Source organism: Anas platyrhynchos, chromosome 21, assembly GCF_047663525.1.
Source record: "Anas platyrhynchos isolate ZD024472 breed Pekin duck chromosome 21, IASCAAS_PekinDuck_T2T, whole genome shotgun sequence".
In the NCBI taxonomy this organism is placed as follows: domain Eukaryota; kingdom Metazoa; phylum Chordata; class Aves; order Anseriformes; family Anatidae; genus Anas; species Anas platyrhynchos.
The window spans coordinates 11,666,894-11,689,181 of NC_092607.1; the positions used below are offsets into that span (position 1 = coordinate 11,666,894).

General features: G+C 38.8%; 1 protein-coding gene across 7 annotated transcripts in view; it reads right to left on the bottom strand.

Annotated features, from left to right (window-relative positions):
* Window positions 1-22,288, bottom strand: part of BCAS1 (brain enriched myelin associated protein 1) — a 49,249-nt gene that overhangs the window by 22,130 nt on the left and 4,831 nt on the right. For 5 of the 7 annotated variants that reach the window (XM_021276638.4, XM_038166318.2, XM_038166312.2 and 2 more), the window contains 6 exons: window positions 21,684-21,760; window positions 21,488-21,569; window positions 13,308-13,888; window positions 7,840-7,998; window positions 7,228-7,272; window positions 2,968-3,108 (listed from right to left, as the gene is read on the bottom strand). In XM_021276638.4, coding sequence (XP_021132313.4) covers window positions 2,968-3,108; window positions 7,228-7,272; window positions 7,840-7,998; window positions 13,308-13,888; window positions 21,488-21,569; window positions 21,684-21,755 — 1,080 coding nt within the window. In that variant the 5' untranslated portion in view covers window positions 21,756-21,760. The remainder of the gene's footprint in view (window positions 1-2,967; window positions 3,109-7,227; window positions 7,273-7,839; window positions 7,999-13,307; window positions 13,889-21,487; window positions 21,570-21,683; window positions 21,761-22,288) is intronic. The other 2 variants (XM_038166314.2, XM_038166317.2) reach the window with 2 other exon arrangements.

Here is a 22,288-nt window from a genome sequence, read left to right on the forward strand (position 1 = left end):
TTAGTTAATGTTTGTGGGAAGTCTTGGCTCCTGCAACCATGGAAACTGATCCCTGACAGAGGCAAGGCTGCCTGAAGGGACTGCCGGCCCCTGTCCTACCTGCAGCAGTGCTGCAGCCTTTCACTGAATCATTTCACACTCATTCTATTGTGCTTGCAGTCCTTAGCTTGTTCTCTAAAAAGAAAGCTATGTTTACAATGTGTTTCCAGTCTCTTCAGGGAAGACACGATGCAGAGTTTTAAGACATTAGCAGAGATTTTTTCTGAGCTCTGTGTGTCTTTCAGTGCACACGTACAAGCCAGAGCCAAGGGAGCTGCATGCCTGCCACAGACGTGCTAATGTCAGCCTTTGGAGCAGTAGGCTCTGCTCTCCGGGCTGCACAGACAGACGACTGCCTGGGAACAACAGGCACAGAACAGCAGCAGCTTTGTAACTGAGAAGCAGGAGTTGCAGCACCGCAAAGAAGAGCTCTGCAGGTGCAGTAGGGTTGTTTACTCCATCCACTTATACTTTTCTCAATGAGGTGTAATTTATTTTTTTCTGTAGAAATTAGTTCATGTGCACAGGTCCCTTTCATCAAAATGCATGAAGCCAGGAGGAATCCAGTTTGTTAAAGTCATTTCTGGCCAGTAATACATACACGTATCTATTAACCCTGACATCCATCTTTGCTTATACTGAAGTATCTGTACAGTAAAAAATAAGTTCTGTATGAAAGGGCAGCAGCAAGGCCCAGACACAGGTAAATGTCAGCCCAGCCCACTGGGGTTTGGCAGCCTGCTACACTCTTTGCAGCCTTCTTAAAAGAACAGCTGAGAAATATTTTGCAGGAGCCAAGAACTTCTTTTTTTGTGGTTAGCTCTAAGGAGCAGGATCCAGAACAACTGGTAAAAAGCAATGTACATGCTACAAGCTGGCTTCAGTGCTAATGCTGAAAATAAGCGATTAACTCTCTTCTCTCCAGTCAAAAGTCAGTACAGTTACACTACAAAACTGGCATGCAATGCAAGGCAAACATACCTGGATGGGAATAAAAGCATGGACACAGCATCAGCTGTGAAATCCCATCAAAACTCTGAAGTCAAATTGCCAAACCCTATTGCATCAGCTTTGTTATTAATTTGTATTAGGATGCATACATTGCTTACAAACAATATTTGTAAGTTGTAAGCATTTATGTAAACAGGACACTGAGAAACAATGCTTCTTGTAACCTAGGAGTCAATCTCTACTAAGGTAAGTGCAGTTTGGAAGGCTTGAGAATCAGTACTTCCAGAAGAACCTACAAAGTGCCTAAAATTAATGAGAAAGACTACATATACTTAAATGATTCTTTCAAACAAACCAATTAATTCCCCCATTCATCTAGTTAACACTTAAGGCATTTCAAAGACATAAGCAGAACATGTTTTTAAACGAGGTGACAATGTCAGGGCTTGCCTGTCCCATCTGTGCTCTCATTTCTGATTTGAATTTTCACTTTCAATCAGCCTTACAAGCTAACTTAACACTATTTTAATCCATTGTGTTTATTCCTAACGTCAGAAATTATATCCCAGTTGTTTCTGTATTTTGTGTGTGGAAAGAAAGTTGTGTAAATAAAATAGAGAGGTTTTATAAGACAAGTTTTATTACTATAAAATACTAGTGTTGTTGCTTTTCTTAAAGATAACAGCTTTCATTCCAGACCCAGATATAAAACAAACAAACAAACTATCAAAGTCTAAAGGAAAAAGTCACCTCTCCCTAGAACTTATCTCAAGATTGAAATGTTTTAAAGAGAGGCTAGCACCTTAAGAAATGGTAACTGGTTATGTTTTACCTAGAAGCAAGCCCTAATGAATGATGAATAATTAAATTTGTTTTCATTTAATACATTTAAAATACAATCAATGTAGTAGATACTTTAACTTTTTAAGTAGTTGGCAAGAATTGTAGTATTAATGCATTGGGAAGTTTATTCCTTCAGATTATAGTTTTAATTTCCAAAATGAGAGGACAGTGGAAAGAACATTCTTGTTTTGGAAGCGTTAAACAATTCCCTTGGCCTTGTTCTCAAATATAACTGTCAATTATAAAGCCCCCTACTCACCAAAAACTCCTTGTGGGTGTTTTAAATGAGCATTAAATATTAATTACTTTCCTCCCCCGGTGAAAGGGGTTCTGCTTCTGCATTCTTTGGGCTAAGCAGCCTCAATTCTCTGCTTCCCTGCCACAGAACATTGTGGCATATTATCCTCTTCAGAAAAAATAGAAGTGCCCATATATGGACCATGAGACAAAAGCTGGTGAAATGTTTTCAGCAATTTATTAAAAATAAAAACTAAAACCACTTGCATGAAGAGTGTGCTCTTCCAACATTTTAAAATTGTCCTTGAAAACAAAGCTTTTTCCATCCAAACTAAAATTAGATATTAAATTTTTTGTTTCAAGTGAAAAGTAACTATTTGTGAACAAAAGTTCTTATTCCTTCCCTGTGTCATATGAGTTATGTCCCCGTTCATCAAATCACTAATTTCAACCACATGACTGTGTATATTAGGTCAACATGAAACTTAAAGCCTTAATTATAGTTTGGCTGAGCTCTTAAACCTGCCCTATAGGAGATGTAAAGGAAATGTACATATCCGCACAGTTCATTGTTTGTCAGTACCTTTTATTTTTTTTTAGGAGACCAATGAAACTTAGCAGGTGTTAGTAAGAAGCATAACCTGTGCAGCATGGAGTTCGGCAGGTTAGACGAATTGTTTCAGAATCCTGAATTCACAGATGGTACAACAAGTGAAACATTGCACACTAAGCTTGTTTCTATAATGCGTGGCTCAGAAATGCTCACATTGTTGGTTTTCAGAGCACTGCACAGCACAGCTGGCCAGACTGAGTTCAGTTACCAATTAAATTCCACTCTGTGACAGGAACCATCTGTTACTGCTCAGGGTTCTGCTCTTCCTAGGGTTTCATACAGACCTTATGCCTAAAGAGTTTGCTAAAAGTACTGTGTCCTAGCTTGGGACTCTCTGCCTTCTTTTTCTTGGCTCCTTTAGTCTGGGATTCTGGCACCGTCTTCGGAGCAGGTTGCCCACCATGGCCTTTTTCTGCTTTCGATCCCTTTTGTACAACATCATTTGAAGTTCAGTACTTGTTACAGAACTTGTAGAGTTTGTTCATGAAAAAGATTCAAACACTCATACTTGGCTTTCAAAACAAATATCTCCTTTTTGCTATGGACACCCCCCTTTGCCCTGAACATCTGCCTTCCCCCTCTCCCCCAATTACTCAGTGCAACAAGTAGTGAATGAAAAATAAAAGCTATGGTAATCCACTTCACTCAAAGTTAAATCAATTTGCCTAAACATAAATATAAAATACAGAAGCTTAAATTTAATGAATAAGTAATCAACTGAATTTGGGGTTATTTGTAAACTGGGCAGATATATCACTTTGAAAATACCTTTTGAACATTTTTTCCCCCAGTTTTGTAGGGGCTTTAAAGTGTTCTGCATGATGAAGTGTTTATGAAGAGCACAGTATGAATATTCATGATATGCTACATAAAAATATTACAAATCTGCATTAATACACATAAAATTAGCTAGAAATAAAAGTATAAGAAATATTAATGATATACTGATACTAAAAGCATTGAATTGAAAAGCACTGTTTCCCTTTTACTCCATTCCAAGTGCTTGCAAAAAAAAAAAACACACTGATTTTGGGAGTGAATACCCATTGAAATTAGAGACAGGAACTCTAGGCACCTCATTGAAAAATGCATTACAAAGGGCTAAGTATCAAAGAAAAACATTTGGCATTGATGTCTATATGGAAAAAGTAGTATCAGGTTATTTTAAAATAGTGATAGCAGACAACCTGCAGCTTACAGCAGATTAAATTACCATGCATCAAGTAGAAGTGGGTCTTTTCAACTACATGACTTTTCTACAAGTCTTTGGAAAGAAACTGAGTAACGTTTTAGAAGAAATGTTCTATTTAACTTTTCACAACATTAGAAAATAATCTTTAAAAAAAGCCAAGAACGTCCTCAAAACATCACTGTTCAGTGTTGTCTTTTTCCCCCTTCCCCCAGATCTTCAACACAACCCTCTGCAAGGTTGTGTATTAGTGCAGAAAAAAAAAATAGATTAAAGTTTTATTGTTATGAATAATGGCTTTTTTTTCCTCCCTCCTTCTCCATCACTTTCATAATTTTCAATAAAAAAAATCAAACATATCCAAGGTTGCTTAACCAAGCTTCAACATCCAAACAAGTTAACACAGGAGTCTATGCACTATGGTAACAGCCCTGTACATATGCCCACAATATATGACTAATCACAAATACAGGGTAGCATTCTTCCCTCTACAGTGTTTCAGTGTCAGGTTTTAAAGATGATGTATTTGTGATTACTTAGGACAAATGAGGATGTAATATTCTTCTAGTTGTTACTTGCTAGTATCCAGGACTTCATTCTGATTCCCATAACATTTTCCTTGGGCTATTTAGTTTCTGATTTAATTAAGAATCATCTATAGGCCAATCTATACATATACACATTTAAATCATTTTAATTATTTTTAAATGAAGGAAACTATTCACACTCAGGAGAGCTTTCAAAGAAGTTGACAAGAATTCCAGGAACTACAGGAACAAGTGACCCAAACTCCAAAGAAACAAATTGGCCTATAACATCTGTAATATAAAGCATCAAGCATTGCAGCTGACTACAATGAACAGGATAGGAGGAGAGGTCCAAAACACAGAACATAATGCTTCTGAGCATGTTAAGCTGAGATCTTGGTTTCAAGATTGTAAGAAGCATCTAATGTCACTGAATGAAGCAGAACGCCATGTACAATGGAGAGGTTGCGGCCAGTTGCCTCAGAATTGGCCATGCTTCCCTGCTGTAGTGCAGCATTCCCACATGTGCAGTGTCATAACTATGAGAAACAGTTACTGAAGGCTCAAATAGGTGGTCTGGAGCAGATCTGATCCAAATGAATGCCATGTTGGTTAGTATAAACTTGCAAAGGATCGATTAATCCCAGGATGCCTGACTCAGCCCAGTATTATTTATCATGTAGGCCAAAATCTTGTGTTTACACGGACGAAGCAACAATCATTAAGGGTGCGCCCATGCTGCTGAAAGCATACATGTCTCTAACCAGCAGATTAAAGCCAGGGGCACCACTGATGACAGCATATTGCTGCACAGACTGCAGGTTTTCTGAACTTGGTGATACTGCACACCTCTGCATTTCACCAGGAGGGAGGGTGCTGCCGTGCTTTGCTGAGCTGTTTCGCGGAAGTACAAGAACACTTGTCAGTCCTCTTAGCCATGGGAGAACACAAAACAAGTGGGCGTGTAAGCAGCCAGAATGAAAGCGTGACCAGGACTTACTTAAATATGTCATGGCCCCTGTGCCAACCAACCTATCCAAAAAACTGGCACTTGGGAACGGCTCAGCCTGAATGAGGCAGAAAGGCACACTTGAGAACACATCTGTTAAAGACAAATTATTTTTTTCAGGGGGGAATTGACCATTATTTCATTATACTTATCAGCTACAAAATTTGCAAATTTTCTATGGCTGTTGACATGTATGTAATATGTAATGTAATTACATATATATGTAATACACTTTCATGTATTTTTATTGAATATAGTGAAAATTCAATTCTTTGTGTCAGGAAAGCACTAGTGAAGATAAAGAAATTCTTTGTAAAAAGCAACTCCCATTAACCTCTATACAAAAAGGTTGCATATCCTGCTAGTCATCTGGATTTGTTTACCCTCACAGGTGTGATAGCAAACCAAACCCAAACAGCATATTTGTTTCCAAATTATGATATGCCTGCATCAGTTACCTGCTACAGAAGCACATGATAAATTATGCAAACTGTACTGAACAGCTGGATTTTTCACAATGTGTTGAAAGAGACACAAACCTCACTAAAACAGTGCAATTTGATAACCACCTTTTCTGGACATCTTAAAGATCAGCCCTGATTAACAGCTTCCAGAATTGAGCTAAAGACATTGAATGTACTTACAAAGTCCTGTAAAAAAATATTCACTATCTTAGTACCATACTATATAAAGATTTAATAGGACAAAGGATAAAAATGGGATAGAAAACAAATGTTGATGCAGGTAGTGAGTTTTGTTACCTAATAGATGCATGGAAATAACTTTTTTTTTGGGGGGGGTGGGGGATTTATTTTTTGTGTTATTTAAATTTTTATCACAAGCATTGCAGGAGAAAAAAAAAAAATTTCAGTTCTAGTTATAGCATCATTTAATCTGGGAGTTCCCAGTCAATGAGACAGTCAGTGACATGCCTGTAGGCTAATGAAACACTGAAGGAGGAGAAGGCAGCTTAATACAGATCATCTGGCAAACTCCTGCTTCTGTTGAAGCAATTACAAGCTTTGGCACTAGCTTAGCAATGGGAAAGAAGGGAGAAGGAAAACACTTTAAACACCTACATTTTTCCATTTTAAAAGATTATGTTTTCATCTTCATTTAAAAAGAAATATATACATGAAAAAAAAAAAAAACAAACAACCTCTGCCCACCCATTCTCCTCAGCTCACTAGTTCCAACTGTAGCATGGTTCAAACAAGGGTGCTTCTGCCAGAGGAGTCCCAGAGAGGAAGCACTGGGAGCTCTCTTCTGCTTCCCACTGCTCCTTATTGATTTCAACACAAAGATGATCCTCCCCATCTTCCCACACAAAGAGATGGGGGGCAGGATAGCTGTGCTGCCCCTGCCCAAATAACCCAGAAGCTGCTGTAGGCAGGAGGCCTCACGTGTCCTTCCTGCAGTGCTGCAGATGTACAAAGAGGTAATGCATGTGCTCATCTCCATTACAGGATGTGAAGAATGATACACTTTGCTTAGCTCTATGAGAAAATGGAGCTTTTGTGGACTCAGGAGGGTTTCACTGCAAGGACTCTTCAGATCAAGGGCAAAGTCAGAGTAACAGCCAAAATCATTACCAGCTCATGAACTTCACAGAAATGCTACAAATCTGATCGTAACTAAACCATTTGATCTGAGGAATCACACTGTTCATACTCATCTTCCTTTCAAATCTATTCAGGCGGAAAATATTTTAAATTGTGACTGCAAATGATATTATCAGTAGGGGAAGAGGCAATACAATGAAGAATAAATACCTGTGTTAAAAAACAGTGACCAGTAACAGAACAAGAAATTCGCCTACCTTGTCTTCAGGTTCACTTTTGGTTTCAGCTTTGCTTGGTGAGACCTTAAATATATTTGAGGAAAAACACCACAAAAAAGAGTCATACCCAGCTCAATCTTTCAAAAGATCTGAAAGTTCATCTGTTTGAAACTAGCAGGTTTTTCCCCCCAGCACAGAGGTGAAAGTACTTTTTTTTCCTCTCACATATGAGAAAATTTCTACGACAAACATTTCTTAAGAGTAAGTTAAAGGCAGTGGCAAAGATGAAAAATATCTAGAGCAAAAATGTTATTGAAGATTCTACAACTAAAAATCCACGAAAATGAACTTCAAGGTTTTACAAATCAAAATTTAAACATGCAAAAAATATTTAAGACAGCTAAATACCTACACGTTTACAAGTACTTGTGCAGCAGAGGAAGTTTTCAGAGTAGGTCATCATTTTATCAGAACTGCACCATACCTACATCTGTCATCTCATGCCATTCTCTAAAACATCTATTTGGCTTCATTATTCCTCAGTGTTCATGACAGAGCACATTACATTTAGCTAAGCACATCCACAAGGGGTTTTTACAAGCACTCATTTTGAGCCATAGCCTTAAGACCTAGAGGAAAGCAATGGCTTACCAGTGTTTTAAAGAAACTCATGACGGAGCGGTTGTCCACTGCAGCAGCTGCCTGGGGGCTGTCTTGGTTTACCTCTGCCTTTGCAGGTTGCTCAGCAGCAAGACTGTTGCCACTTGCCAAGTCCTGCCGTAGGTCGCTTCGGTTGCGGTCATCTATCTCCTAGAAGGAAAAAAAAAAAATGGGGCAGTTTCCTTAGTCCCAGCTTGCTTGATTTCCAGTGGAATGCAAAAGTAACATTTGTGACTTGCATTATGTTGCTCAGAGTCACAACCCTAATTCCAACCATATTTCTCCAGCCTACGTATTCAGAACAATTGAGCATTTATACATCTCTTTCCCCTCTTTTCTAATATATTCAGCATTTGCTGTTGATTGGAGGAACATTGTTCTGAGCTACCAAGTATAACAAACACAAGTAAAGTTGCACACAGCATCCTAAACAACACTGCTTTTCTCTTTTCAAGGCTGAACTTGTGAATAGGAACAAACACTGAGATTTTTAGCCTTTGATGGCTTGCTCAGTGTCTGATTGTACCATACAAAGATTGCTTCCGACACCCTATTATTCTGCAACTCCAGAAATAATTTATCTAGTAAATACCAACATGGTATAGGTTAAAAAGAAAAAAAACACCACCACCACAAAGTAATTCTTCTGAGACAGATAGTTGTCTCCTCTCCTCCTGGAATTACATTCACCAGAGCCCCAAAATAGTTTCCCAGTGCTCAAGCACTCACATGCATGCAATATTCTTAAAGACTACTTAACTTCTATTTAGAAACCTAGACAAGGGTCTGTTTTATTTTTATTTATTTTTAAAACAAACAACATTTAGACCAGTTTTGGAGAGCTTGGCACCCTTCTGCACTTCTTTTTCTGCCATTCTGGACACTTTTGCTTTCAGACTGCGCAGGTAAAGCCAACACAAACTTTTTGCAGGACAGAACAGCTTGAGACAAATTCTCATGTCCAATTCAATATTTCCTTTTAAAGAACACTACACATAATTATTAATATCCAAGTCTTAACAACACTCTTCTCTTTTGTTTGTCTGTTTGTATTACAACTGACAGATCCAGCCCTGCATTTATTACAGCAGTGAAGTGTGGTGACCTTGGTAGGAAAATTGAAATTTTACTGAATGGACCATCATAGCAGTGCTGTATTTCTCCAGACCTTATCTTCAGCTAGACTGAAGCACACACCTGCTCAGTTAGGAAGCAGTGACTAGGGGAGCAAATTTTAGGACACTAGATGCCCCAATGACTCTTTTCCCTGTACCAAGGAATTTAAAAGCAGTATTCATAAAGGATTTTCAAAGAACCTACATTTCTACAGGTCACTGAAGGAAGGAGAATAAACACACAGACAAGTTAAATCTTCAGAGGGCTAATTTGGGATCAGGAAAAATGAGCGTGGAGTGGCCAGTCTCAATGCAGCATTTAAGGAGTTAAACATACGTTTGACTTGCAAGAAGAGAATTCAGTTTAATTCCCCACCCACCATTTTCCAAATTTACCCATGAAGAAACACAGCACAGTAGTTCAGAAGGTTTCAACAGGCTATTTAGGAGTTGCTCGCAAAGGTTCTAACACACCACTTTGTCCAGCTGCCAGCTACAGGCCTGAGTCGTTCCAAGAACAATATGTCCCATGCAGACACACACGGCCACACCAGCTCCAGCAGCCCTTCCTCCGGGGATGCCATCTAAAGAGCTTTGGTTCTATGAAAAATGCTGGCTCTATTTCAGATATCAAAGGGGCAACAGAAACATGAGGCAAGAGACTGAAGAAGCAAAAAGCAGCATATACATTGCTAAACAAAATTTCATTAACAAAGTACTTGGTGCTATCAAATAAAAATAAATTTATTTATTTTCACACATGTATAAACCCTTCTGAGGTGCATGCTGTTTAGGAGGAAGGGCTCTTTTTTGTTAGACACTACGAACAGCTATTATTAGCAGCAGATACAACCTGAAACAGTTGCAGAGGTGACAGTCACCATGACTGGCAGCACTAGAAATGCATCTCCTGCTATCGCCACACTGTCCAGATGTGGCAGCTATTGCAAACCATGCAGAGCTTCAGGCACAAAGCCATCGAAAAATCCCTCCAGGCTTGCAGAACACAAACGGGCCATGTAGTGACCCATGGCACAAGAAGCCCCTACTCCAAAATTCCCAAGCCAAGACTGCTGCTAGACAGACGGATCTGGACTTTGACAGATAATGTGATCCATCTTCTGCTTTCATAGGGATACCACTGTAGGAAGGAATAGAGGCTCAGGCCTTCAGTGTGAAAATCAAGCAGAGATAGTGCAAAGTCCTACAATACCACATTTTCTAAGCCACAGCCAAACAACCACAAAAACCTCTGCAGAAGCTCACTGTGTAATATGCTGTGCAAAGTCCCAAAGGCAAGTAATAATGAAAGAAAACTCCAGAAATAACAGAAGAAGAAAATTGACATTAGAAGTTAACAGTTCCTGTGTAAATGCTCAATTCATTTCTTTGGGGAGCCAAATTTGGGTGTAATAAACACCTTAAATACTTATACTGTAGCTTTAGTCCAGTCATTAGAAAAACATATCAAAAGAATATATTCCTGCCAGCACTTTTGTTTGTATGAATCATGGCTCAGTGAAACATTTCAGGCATATAATTTATCTTTTCTTTGGCTTACATAGTAAATGCTTCATGAATTCATGAATTCTGTCCTTGTTTTAATTATGCTGTCTTCTGAATGTAGTTTTGTAGACCACAAAAATAAAGAGTGGTTCACCAAACACAGAATGTTTGTGCAGCTCAAGCTACAACTGTGGAGTCTCTCTCTTACTTACCAGCAATGTTATTTGTTATGTGCTGGCACTCAGTTCAGGGAAACTTTTCTTTAGCTTTTACAGATACTATAAGCCATAATCCACAAAAAAAAAAAAAAAATGTTGGCAGCAATATCTGGATTTTTAGTATGATTATTTGGTAACTGTTTGAAGTTACTACAGTAACAGCAATTAAATTAGATTTGGTCATTCCTCCATCCTACATGGGAATGAACAACTTTAGAGGAAACAGAAGGCAACTGTGCTGCAAGGCAGAGCCACAGCCTTTGTTTTAGGAACAGAGTTAAGATCTGGCAACATGTCAGAAGTGTTTTGCTGCTATATCTTTCCCAGAAAAGGTCCTTATCAACTCTCCCCCATCCCCAACACATACTCCTTCGTATATTTGAGGAATGAAAGACAAAGCTTATAGACAGAAAGCCTAAGGATAAGGTTAAAATTTAACTCGATGTTGTTATACAGTTTCAGGACCCATTTATTCTAACTTAAACCCTGATTTTTATGAGCCCTCAAACATTTTCAATGCTCCAGCTTTAAGCATGCATGTGAAAGATGTACAGGCACTTTTGTTAAGTGTGACACCTGTGCTCAAGAAGGCACCAGGCATAAAAAAGCTGCTGTATGTGCTAAGATAATGCAAATACTTGTACATATCAAACACCCCACAGCTGATTAGTGCTTGGGATTTCCTATTATCCCCATTAGAAGTTCAGCATATGAATAAGATGAAAAATAGAACAGAATTCAAAATTAATCAAATTTAGATGTTCCACTTACATAGCATGAACCATAACATTTCACAGTCTGTAGTTCACAATCACAGCAAAATTGGAAATTATGAATTTTACATTTGTATATAAAATATACATTTCATAACTATTTTTTATTCTTGTGAGCCACAGGCAAAATTTATTCTTTGTGTGTATTAGTCAGTAATATCTGTGGGGAGTTTATAAAGCTGAAAAACTTTAGTTTATAGCTGCAAATAGATGTGGCAGTAATGCACTGAATAGGTTATTTATTCTGTATTATTGACCCAGATCTGTTTCTGTAGTGAAACACTTGATATTCTGCTAGGCTTAGACTACAGATTCTTTAAAGGCACATACATAACAGAGACACTGGTGATGGGTGTCTCCTTTGAAATGCAGGGGTCAAAAGTGTAACATTTAAGTCTTACAAACTAATTTTCAAAAATACTGCAATAAGTTTATACAACTTGAAAACTTCAATTTTGAGGAGACAAAATAGAAAAAAAAACAAAGAATAGCAATTGAAGAGGCCTTTGGGGATAACCTGCAGCATTGTCAGTACAAACAGTGAGCATCCTGTGAGCTCACCTCAAGTGTTCAACACTATTAAAAGCATTAGTGATTACTCAGCAAATGTTGTTTAAAAGCCTGAACAATAAAACTAGTTCTCATTAGAATGGCACTTACACACAGATTCTGATAGGGAATCCATGAAACTATTTCTTTCCTCCCGTTCCTAGTATTGGACAGGGCTTGAGCTAGATCACCAGGTAGTATGGACTGATACTATTCCAGTGAGACTAGTAAGAGTTATGCTACTTGTTCACAATCTAGGGGATGAACATTTTCAGTAGTTGCTGAAAATAAATCCTCCAGTGCATTTACTGATATTAGACTCTGCTGGAGGTATAAAAATCTTATCCTGCTGTCCTTAAAAAGTGTTTGCCTTGGGTGTGCACCCGGGCTGAAGAGAAACTTTACTATAGTCAATGAACTATACCAGTGACAGATCTAACAACTGAGATGTTACACTCATCTATCCTAGTAACATAGGACTACTGTGGGCTTGGATTAGTTCTGACTAGTTGGTTATGATGATAATAGAATAAACAAGGAAGAAGTTGAATAAAATCGCTCCTCTATTACTACTTGCCATTCTGCTTTAGACAAAATGCAAGTGTTAGGGCTACAAAGTGGCTACTGCTAAAAGCAGCAACAAATTTCCATCCATGATGCTTAACGAACCACACTGAATTCCTGCCTATTTTCAGCTCCTTTCTTTGACTAGCAAGCTCTCTCAGATAGGTTATTCTATATTGCATTCTCCTGTAAAAATCATTTCTAAAGACTGTACTTGTTTGACTAAAAGTCACAATGAGCACAGAAATTGTTACTGTATATTATTCCTTTTGCTGGTATGTGCAGGATGCAACAATAAGCTATTGTTCAAGAAAAGTGACCATCTTATACTAATTTATTCAAACCATCCAGTATCAAATTCCAAAATCATCAAGCACAAGAAACAATTTTGCTTTCAGGTAATTCTGCCTTCATCTGTAGCTGGCTGATGTTCACTATTAAGACTATTGGAGCACGAACACAGCTACCTTGCCTATGCCTTTCACAGCAATGCAAAGGAACTGAAACCCTCAGCCAGGTGCCAACACTGAGCCAAGGAGCAGGCATCAGAGTTATTATTGCTCTGCCATTGGTTCTTCTCCCAGCCACCCCTCCAGGGGTTACCTACAATAATTTTAAGAGCAAAACCAACTCACTCACTGAGCCACCATGACATCAGTTTGTCCTGGGCTATAATCATTATTCCTAGGAGGTGTCATTAAGCGTGACATGGAAATTCCTAACCCAGCACTTGCCTTCCCCGGTGGGATGCCATTTGAAGTTCTCTGTGATCCGGCAGCTTCTTGCACTTCACTGCACCCGTCGGGAGCGTCTAAAGCCCTCGTTTCCTTCTGGGTGGGAGTCTGCTCTTGGCTCCTTTCCTTCCCCTTCTCCAGTTTGAAGATCTTGTCAAAAAAGTTTACTTGTTTTGGCTTCGGTGTGGCTGTAGATTCTCCGTCAGGTATCCCAGGTGCTGCTAGGCTGCTGTGGTGAGGCACTGATGCTGACTGGGCCTGGGCCAGGATTTTATGGGTGCCAGGCTGTGGCGCAGCTGCCGTGGGCAAGGCCGTGCTGTCACTTGGCGCTTTGTTCACGTTGGGCGCCTCCGAGCTGACATCAAGCTTCGCCGATCCAACTGATGAGTCTGATGCTGGATCTTCAGTACGCCCTGGTACAGACCATGAAAACGCAAAGACAGAGAGGGGTTTAGCAGATGGCAGGGCCCTGCTGGCAGTGCTCCCAGCAACCTCCCCGCCTGCAGCGCCGGCGCTCTGCTCCTTTGTCTTTGGGGAAGAAGCGGCCGCATTATCCCGCACAACACTTGCCTTTGCATCAACTGCAAACAAGCATAAAACAGCAATTATCCCACACAGCAAAGTTATACGGGTTGTACAATTAATTGCGGTCACTTCGCTCCTTAATAAACTAAGTAGTTCGGAACGTGGAGCCCCAGGGAGGACCCCACACAGCGTGGCTTGTTTCAGGACCCCGTTGTTTTCCTGCACTAAACACGAGCTGCAGCTCATCAATTGGACCTGCCCATCTGATTTTCCTTCCTCTGTCATTCCTCACTGATGTTGGTGCAAATTGTGTTCTACACAGCCCCTGCTCAGCTGTGTCAGGTCGTGGCTGAGGTTTTGGAGCACTCAGCCTGGCAGACGTGCTAGAAGAAAAAAAACAGCACTGATGCCTTCAGCATTTTAATCAAGTGGACTGGGTGATTTCATTTCATCTGAGAATATGTTACTTTCCAATTAAATACATTATATGTGAAAGCATCAATAAAACTTAAGACAGTTTTACATTAATATTACACTTTCCTTTGTCAAAACTAGACATAAATAAAGACTGGAGACAGAGAGGACTGATTTTGTTTCCTGGCTTGCCAGATTCCCCAAGGCCTGTGCAGTCACAACATATTTCATTCATTTTTCCAACGCTGTTGCCTTGCTGCCTACTCTCTGTAGTAGGGTTTCTACTTTTTTCCTCTATTTTCTGTAGGTTAGTTTAAGCCTGATTCGAATAGTTACAAATCATATCTGAACAAGGCCTTTTATCCTTTTGGTTTTGACTTTTTTCACCCACAAGCAATATGGATCTATCACATTTCTCTCCCAAATAAACAAAAAAAATCTCAAGTAATTCCTGTTTGTGTACTCACAGCCATTACACTTTAGATTTAAAAAGTCTTTCATCTTAGAAGTATATTTTATGATTTTTATTACAATTGCAGTTTGGTAAGACAGCTGAGGTGAAAATCCCTAATACTGTATGTGCATATGGAAACAGTAGGTTCTTGCTTTATAGAAGACAAAAGGAAGACAAAAATGAGAAAAAATTCTTATCTGCTTTGTGTATGGGAGGCCAAATCAGACTGCTTATGTGGTGTGAAACCCCTGAAAACAAGAATCTTGTACAGAGGTAAATTTTACATTTTGAGCTTCTATTCTCTGCTTTGACTGGAGTATGTATCTATTTTCCCTGTTATTAACCAGCACAGATTTCAAGCATAAATTTAGGTCTACTTAATTATAGCTGTGCTAAACTGTCAGTCTCAAACTGACTTGCTAAATATTAATTTTAAAATTGTTGGTTTCAGTGTAAAATAGAAATCATTTCAAATAATTATAATTGTCTTTAGTCAATATTATGCCCTTTGGATTTTACTGTAACAGAAATGAAACCCTAGTTGCCAATAAAACTTGACTAAAATGCTTGTCTTCTACAGTACACACTTTCAGCATTGTTTCATTTTTAAAATTCCTTTTCATGATAAGGAAAACTGAACAGAATAATCACAGCTTCTAAAACTACCAGTTAGCTTTTCACAGCAGAATTACACTAACATTCTGATCCTCCCCACCAAGGATTCTGCGTAACAGACAGCAGCAGGCACAGTACAACACATGTCCTTATCCATTTCATGCTCTCCTCCTGTGGCCGTGCTCAGGGCTCCTGGCCACATCTCTGTGCAGAACAAGAGCAGAGCCCACATCCACATCCACAAACACTGCCCGGTTCCCATCAGCAAGCATCCAGGGACTGGAAGTCCCTGCTGGATTCCTTGGTCACAGCCCAGGGTTTGTCCCACCTATCAGGAGGTGGGGGCTTCCAAAAAAAGAAAAAAAAAAAAAGAAAAGATGTACTGTGTACTGACATGTCAGCATTTACGTCAAGTGAATTTACTGAAATACTCTGCAGCAGCAGGAGCAACAGCTGACAAAGCAAGGCCTGCTGCAAGATTCACAACTGAGGCCAGCACTTCACCAGCCACCAGGAGGGCTGCCTCTCAGCTTCTCTGCTTCCAATATTTTAAGTCTGACATTTGCTTTCTTATTGTTTTTTGTGCATATGCAAGCATGCAGAGGGGTGAGAGCACGTCAGTACATCCTGTTCTGTCCAGGGTAATAGATTTTCATTTCTCTAATAGAGAAATTTTCTTTCCCTGGATTCTTTGTTACTATTCATGTAAGAAAATGACTCATGCTGGCAAGACTCCTTTGCCACTAATATTCTTCTACAATATTCCATGAACACCCATTTCAACATAATGACATGCAAAGAAAAGGTACAAATAATTAGCTATTTTACACCACCATCGTATCTGTCACGGCCACTAGGCCTCAGTTATAGTTTCCTAAGCCTCCTGTAGTACTATGAGAAAAGAACTGAAGCACTGACTTCTAATTATAGTTGGAAACTTGGGAAGGAAGTAAAGAAGCAAGCCCTTCCCCAGCTAAAGTAGAAAAAAAAAAACATCCACTGGAAAATAATTGTAATAAATGCTGAACTCCTGTTTTATGTAATAGATTAAAAATGAAGTACAGAAAAGCTGTCTTTAGTATAAAAATAGACATATAAGCTCATCATGAAGAAACCAACTAAACAAAAAGTAGCTCATGAACCTATCAAACTCCTTTTATCTCTAATTATCATAGAAGGAATGAAAGACCTGGAAAATATCACTGGCATGAGCTCTGCAGCATGTCTTTTGTGTCAAAACAGTTCAAACAGTTTCAGGGAAAGTCTGCTCAGACACCAGGCAAGGCAGATCCTACCACCAGAGAGGAGACATTCATGTGGTGGGCTGAACAGAAGGATTTGACTCATGCCATATTCTCAGCAAACTGTGGAGGAGAAAGTTTTTGAAATCACGTTGTTTGGATGAAAATGTTGCAGTTTTGACAACGTTTTCCAACCCCTCAACACTTCCATTTCAGCCTCTTTTCATTCCCACAAAGGGATTCATTTTTAACCAAGTCCTTACTATTGCCTGTAAATGCACAATGATGTCCACAAGATTTGGGAACACCTTCACAGATGCCCTTTTCCAACTGATTTCTCCCAATTAGCTGGCTGAAGCTTAACCCACCTCTTAGCAAGTTCACTGGCACTTGAACTCAAATCCCAATTGCTTGTTCCTCTCAGTTGATTCTATTTTACAGCACTTTAAACCTCTGTACCCACCCAGGAGGCTCTCACTGTCCCATTTCTCTGTCAGACCCTTGATAATAAAAGCACACCATTTGTTGCATTCATTCATAGATAGACAGCCATAAGACAGACTTGAAAGTTTTTTTTTTTGTTTGTTTGTTTTAAACACAGAAGTACCATTCTTTTCCAAATTACTCTGCAAGAAGCAGAGTTAGGAACAGAAGCAAAGCCTCCAATATTCTAGGTCACTTCTGCAAGTGGATCAAAGCAGTTCACCCTGAATAAGATTAATAACAGCAGCACTGCTGTGAGATTACATTTCTTACCACTACTACACAGGCATTTCATTTTCAAGTGTTTATCAACAGATAACCACACTACAGGTTTATCCTTCCTTTCCCTTTACTTCAGCAGGATATGTAAAAACAAAAACAAAACCAAAAAAAAACAGTATTTCAGCTGCAAAGTCCAACTTGTGTTAAGAATAAAATATCCTTAACTAGAGTTAAGGATATTTTTCTGAAAAGATTTGACATATAATTTTTTAATCAAAAAGTGCGCAGCAACTCATTTTTAGCTGCTGAATGAGGAAGAGCTTTAATTGCCAAGGTCCTCACATAGGTATCTCCTGCTATGGGCTACTACTATGTGAAGGACATGCCATAAAATAAGTGCTAGGTTTTCTGCTATTGTTGCTTTGGACAACAGAAAAAAATCCATCTAGTGTTTGCATGGGAGACACCACCACACCCCCCAAAAAAAAAAAACCAAAGCCAAAACAACAGTGCTGTGATGAGACTACACGAATTTTCAGAAGCATTAGAGTTCCAAATTAAGACTTTCCCTCCTTTCTTAAAAGGAAAAAAATACATTAATATTCTTTTCCAATCTTTCTTGTCCCGTGTAAATAATGTTGACAGCATATAAATGCTCCAAGAATAATAATTTCACAAAGTTATATAACATTGATGTTTACCTAGCAGATTTAGTGATATTAACAGATATGGAGGGAAAGAAACTAGTAATGAGAATTGCAGTGATTATTCTTTAAAAAACAACCAAAAAAACAAGCACAAACCAAACTAAAATATGTTGCATTCCACACTGTATAGATGGACAGATATTGCAATACGCTCATGTGTGTTAGCTACAGTCTGGTAAAAAAAATTGCTGAAACTAACTTATCCTCTGGACTTAAGTTACATCTAACTGAACTTTTCTTCCCTGTGCAACCTTTCTGTTCATGAGCATTATTAAGCAGGTCATTTAAGGACCTGCATGTAACTACTACCCAAATACAAACTTTTTTTCCCCCCATTTTGTCCTCATATTACGTTTCTACTCTATGCAGTGCAAATCCCAGAGACAAGCTCCTGCTAGTTTTGTCCACCAAGCACTTATATTACTTCTTCAAATAGGCCATCAGAAAACATTAAGAAGTCAGGATAAAATTTTCTATCCTTTTGTTCACAAAGCAAGACATCAAGAAATAGCAGTAAGGGCACCACTACTACTTCAATGGCTTTGCAGAAAGAGAAGGTGGATGATAGCACTGTGCAACGTCTGCAGCCCTGGTAATCAGAAGCAGAAAAGGCAAGCAATGGAAAGAATCCCTGAGCCCACACATCTGTCAGCCTGTTTGAGCAGAAGCAGCAGAGAACCAGTCACCAATCTGCTCACCCAGATGTGAAGCAGATGGTTACGGGGCCCTTCCAAATAACATTACTTCCCCTAGTCATATTAAGTTAGTTCTCTGCGTTACTTTTTTCCCCATTATATTAGCAGATACGGATTTCATAGACTCATTTTATCAGCTATACTATTTAACACAGAGCACATGGTCAGATCACTAGCAATCACAAAAATGCAAGCTAATAAGACAAAGGCCACAAACACACATCTATTAATGAAATCTTCTTGCTTCACTTGCCTTTTGCAGCTCTGTTGTCTTCTCAAGGAATGCTTACTTTATGGATATAAAATAGATGGCTGTATTTTTTAATAGAAATATCAACTACATTTTCTATAAGAATAACTTCTATTTCCAATAAGCACTCCTTTATCACCAACGCCTTGATTAAATTATAGAAACTAGTGCAATTTCAGTGCTATCTACATAGTTAATGACTTAACTGCTGCTTAAACATTAATAAAATTAAAATATGAGTAATATTATCATAGGCCAGTCAATTTTTTCAACTTGCTACATAAAACAGTTTAATAATTACATTAATTAGGTAATCCATTTAAGTAAAACATACTTCCTTTTATGTATTTAAAAGAAACAAATCACCATACATTTACTTCCTAAGACTTCAGACAGTGTAAATCATCTGGCTTTTATTTACTGCCCAGAACCCTGCTAGCTTGCATGATCAGAAACACAACTACAGGCTATTATTTTTTAGTGGACAACCATTTAAACTGATTTCTTATAGCTAGATGACATTAAGAAATTAGTCACAGAGTCGAGATTCTGAACTGTAATCAGTACCATCTACATATCCCCATACCTATCTTGATTATTTTTCTCTTTTTTTTTTTTTTTTAAACTAGATGCAAGTCTGATAAGTTTCTCTTAGCAACAAGTAGTAGAACGTTTTCTCTCCTTACAGAGATTGGAGAGAATAGTTGGCTTTCATTATATTCTGAGAACAGAAATAAATCCAATACGAGGAAAACACTGACAAAATTAACTTGGCTGGATCTTCAGCGTTGTAAAATGTAGCAACACTGCTACAAATGAGCACTGCTGAAGGCTGGTCAAGAAGGCTCCAAAGCCAACAAGAGGTAGTAGGAGAAATTAATGAGGTGCTGAAAGACAAGGAGAGAGAGAGACATATCTGTGGCTGAGAGCAATTGCCCGTGAATACGTGGAGACAACTTCTTAGGATTGTTTGCAGCCCAATTTTTAGTGGTCAGGCCATATACTTCACACCAGATTTTCAAAAAGGATGTGAACATTTAAAGCAGTCTCAGCTGCTGACAGGCACCTCTCCCTGGGGAACCCAAGGTTCAGCTTTACCATCACTTGAAAGTCTGGTTGGTGTCCTGTTATATACACCATGAAATAGGTCTGAAATGGGATGTACTAACTCAGCAGTGATGTACCCACACCCCTGCAAAAGTACCTGATATCTCCCTCCTTTTGTTCTTTACAGTGTATAAAAAAGCATTGTGCAAAAGCCAAGCCATGCTAGATACCGTTCTTCCAGACTAACACCCCCAGTTTACACACAAGGGCATATTAATATGATTTTGTTAATGTACAGATAAAGAGAAAACTCCACCCTTATGCTCCGGTTACCCAGGTACTTGGTGAATAACATCCAACACGTCCTATAACAGTAGAGAGGTGGTCATGGTTACAACATTAGTCTTTTATGACACAGTTTGAATAAACTTCTAGTAAATAAGACTAACCTCTGGCAGTATTTTCAGCTGTACTACATTCTTAGCTTTCACTTATCTACCTCTCTATTGTGCCATAACTCAATTCTAGATAATTTAAGGTGACACACAAGTTTTATTTATGAAGATACCACTGCAAATTAGACAGACATGCCCCTCTCTCTCCCCAAGGCATACTACCTCTAAAATGAGAGCAAAGTAGACTTCTGTGTATGCTGCTCTGACTGAGAATGGGCTTGGCAAAGGAAAGCATCCTGACCAAAAGTGCAGACATTTGCCTCCTGGAAGTTACTCCTCCACAGAAGCCGGGAAATGTTTTAAAGTTTAACATATTTACTTTCTAGCCTGCATTGATCTACATTCTTAGACACATTCAGTAACTTCTTTGTTTGTTTTTTGATAATCTCCTACATCCCCTCTCCAGACTATCAGTTTCCACACTAGCAGATATTTCAGTCTGGCATCTGAGCACAATGACCTCACTTGGTAACTCCCTGATAGCATCAGGGATGCCATGAAACTATTTAAAGACAACTTGTTCTCCCTCAGAAACATGCTCTTCTGCCTCCTTCCATCCTGCAGAACGGCTTCCCATTGCATCCCCCACAAACACAGAGCCTTGCTAAAAAAACAGCTCATCCTTGCATTGGTGTCATTGACACATTATGCCCCAGTTTGTGCTCTGAGACTCCTCAGAGACTTCTTAGAGACACAATTTCCTCCAGAACCCCAGCAGAAGCAGTTTATCACAGGACACCCTGAAAGGGACCAGTGTCAAAACGTGCCTATACTATCATACTTCATGCTAACCAAATTCTGTGGTCTAATAACCCCTTTGGGGCACCAAAAGCAGAACCAAGCTCCTAGAATAATTAAACAGATTCCTGAGGACTTGGAATTAATTTCCTATTTCATTTTTTGAAATATTTTAACTCTCAAGCTTCTGAGCAACTGCATATGTTGATTCATAGGTAAGAATCAAAAATATAAGCTTATGTTTTAATATGAGACTGTATATCATGATTTATTGTTGTTCCAGCATAAACTTCTCTCTCTGGTGGCAGAGACATAAATGCTACTCACTACATACCTTCACCATTCATTGCAGGAGGATGAGTCTGAACAAATACAGCAGATCCATTTTTGACACTGGTAGAAGATTCAGGTAGAGCCTGAAATACCAGATAAAAGAGTTCTTAGAATTAGACACACCAGGGCATTTGAAAAGTATTGACTTCTCAACAAGTCGTAGTCAAGAAAGATGAGAATGGCCAGCTCTTGATTACCTGATAACTTCTTATCACTGGGTATGCACTGTCTTCTTTAACTTCCTCTGGGACACTCACTGTGTTGCCCATAGCTCCTGCAAGATGGGCAAAAAAAAAAAAAAGAAAATGTACCTTTTTTCCCATTAATAGATTTACTACCTAACTAAAATGAAGAGACAGCCAATGGCAACAGACTTTGATAGCCTGTTAAATTCCTTGTAAGCCCCACCTGCTTGCCCCAAAGCACCTGTCCTTGTCATCAGTCTGCACCCACCAGAAGTATTCAAAGCAGATTACACACAGGGGTCACAGCTGCTCTCTGCAAATGGCACAGATTAATGAATTCTTCTTTCTTGAAGAAAACTAGATACCATCACTCCAGCATCATTTGTTAGGACTCAATAGATAGGAAAAATGTGTGGAGTTAGTAGCAGAATAAAATGACAAAGACCAAATAATATGAATGAATTACAGCAGCTTTGTAGGGTTTCACTTTTTTTTTTTTTTTTTAATTTGAGAAAAAGATGAACAGAAAAGAGGCAGCATGCAAAGAAATCACACACATTCACATGTTAGTTCTGAAAATCTGCCCCTGTGTTGTAGGCCATTCTGTATAACAAATC